The sequence below is a fragment of the Bison bison genome, unplaced genomic scaffold (genome assembly GCF_000754665.1).
Source record: "Bison bison bison isolate TAMUID 2011002044 unplaced genomic scaffold, Bison_UMD1.0 scf7180017864338, whole genome shotgun sequence".
Classification (NCBI taxonomy): domain Eukaryota; kingdom Metazoa; phylum Chordata; class Mammalia; order Artiodactyla; family Bovidae; genus Bison; species Bison bison.
In genome coordinates, this window is record NW_011494910.1 from 2,018,694 (window position 1) to 2,019,963 (window position 1,270).

Below are 1,270 nucleotides of genomic sequence, written 5' to 3' on the forward strand. Positions count from 1 at the left end.
CATGCGAAGAGTTGACTCATTGGAAAAGACTCTGATGCTGGGAGGGATTGGGGGCAGGAGAAGAAGGGGACGACAGAGGATGAGATGGCTGGATGGCATCACTGACTCGATGGACGTGAGTCTGAGTGAACTCCGGGAGTTGGTGATGGACAGGGAGGCCTGGCGTGCTGCGATTCATGGGGTCGCAAAGAGTCGGACATGACTGAGCGCCTGATCTGATCTGATCTGATGTGATTTTCTTCAACTTCACAGCACATGGGACACATGTTTATTCCTATGGTTTTGAGGCTTAAAACTCCATGTGAATCCAAGTGGGGAGAGTCCTGGCCCTTCCCTACCTTTGGGATCCTGTGACTCAGCACATAGGAGGTTCCTGGCCTTGTTCACAGGACATTCAAGTTGTGCAGCAGGGCAGCAACTCTATGTCTCTTAGCTTTGGAGATGCTGTGCTCCAGAGAGAGGATCCGGGAATGACTCCTGACCTGCTCCCACAGAGGAACAGAACCCTTCTGAACACACGTGCCAGCCGCCCAACAGACGGCAGTCTTGGTGTGCCCATGTGCTAGAGGAATGAAAAGTGCTCTGCTAATAGATTTCAGTGTCCGCTCCAGATCCCTTTAGTGCTCACTGATCCCGGGAGGACTAGGGGAGAGGCAGGAAGAAGTTTGGGGCTGCTGGGCCAGCTCCAGAATTTGTACTCACGTCAGCCAACAGGAAGGCATCCACCTCATTGTGGTAAGTGTCGAACAGAAGACTCAGGGCCTGCCTGGGGAGTTGGGGACAGGGAAATGTCATAGGAGAAGTCAGGACAGATCCAGTGTTCTGGAAGACCCATTTTCTCCCTCCTCCTCCTCAGCTCAGGAATCAGGCTCTGGTTTAAAGGGGTTTCTGCTCTTCCCGTCAGTCCCATGCAGACTGAAGGCCAGAAGTCCCTTCTGTGGGCCCCCTCTTACTTAGAGAACGTAGTAAAGTACTAAGGGAAGGTACGTCACACACCCTGGAGTGGGGATCTTCTCCTGTGAGACTCTGGACCCCCATGCCCGACACGTGCAAGAAGTCCGGGCTGTGGCAGAAAGGCAAGCGGGGGTGCCTCTAGGGTCCCCTCATGGTCTCTGCTTGGCCCACACCCAGGACGGCACCCGCTCTCACCTGCTGATGGTCTGCTTGACTGGCCTCTCTTGCAGGTGGACGAGGTAGTTCAAGGTGGAGGGGCTCTGGTCGTCATTCACCTGTGTGAGGAGCACCCTGTTCAGAAAAGGCGGTTGCCTCC

At 54.8% G+C, this 1,270-nt stretch overlaps 1 protein-coding gene across 1 annotated transcript in view; it reads right to left on the reverse strand.

Moving 5' to 3' along the window:
* The window catches only part of PIK3C2B (phosphatidylinositol-4-phosphate 3-kinase, catalytic subunit type 2 beta), an 86,064-nt gene that overhangs the window by 52,408 nt on the left and 32,386 nt on the right, over positions 1-1,270 (reverse strand). Inside the window, exons 8-9 of the mRNA XM_010854253.1 lie at positions 1,150-1,229; positions 703-766 (exon numbers count right to left, since the gene is read on the reverse strand). Of these exons, the coding sequence (XP_010852555.1) occupies positions 703-766; positions 1,150-1,229 (144 nt within the window). The remainder of the gene's footprint in view (positions 1-702; positions 767-1,149; positions 1,230-1,270) is intronic.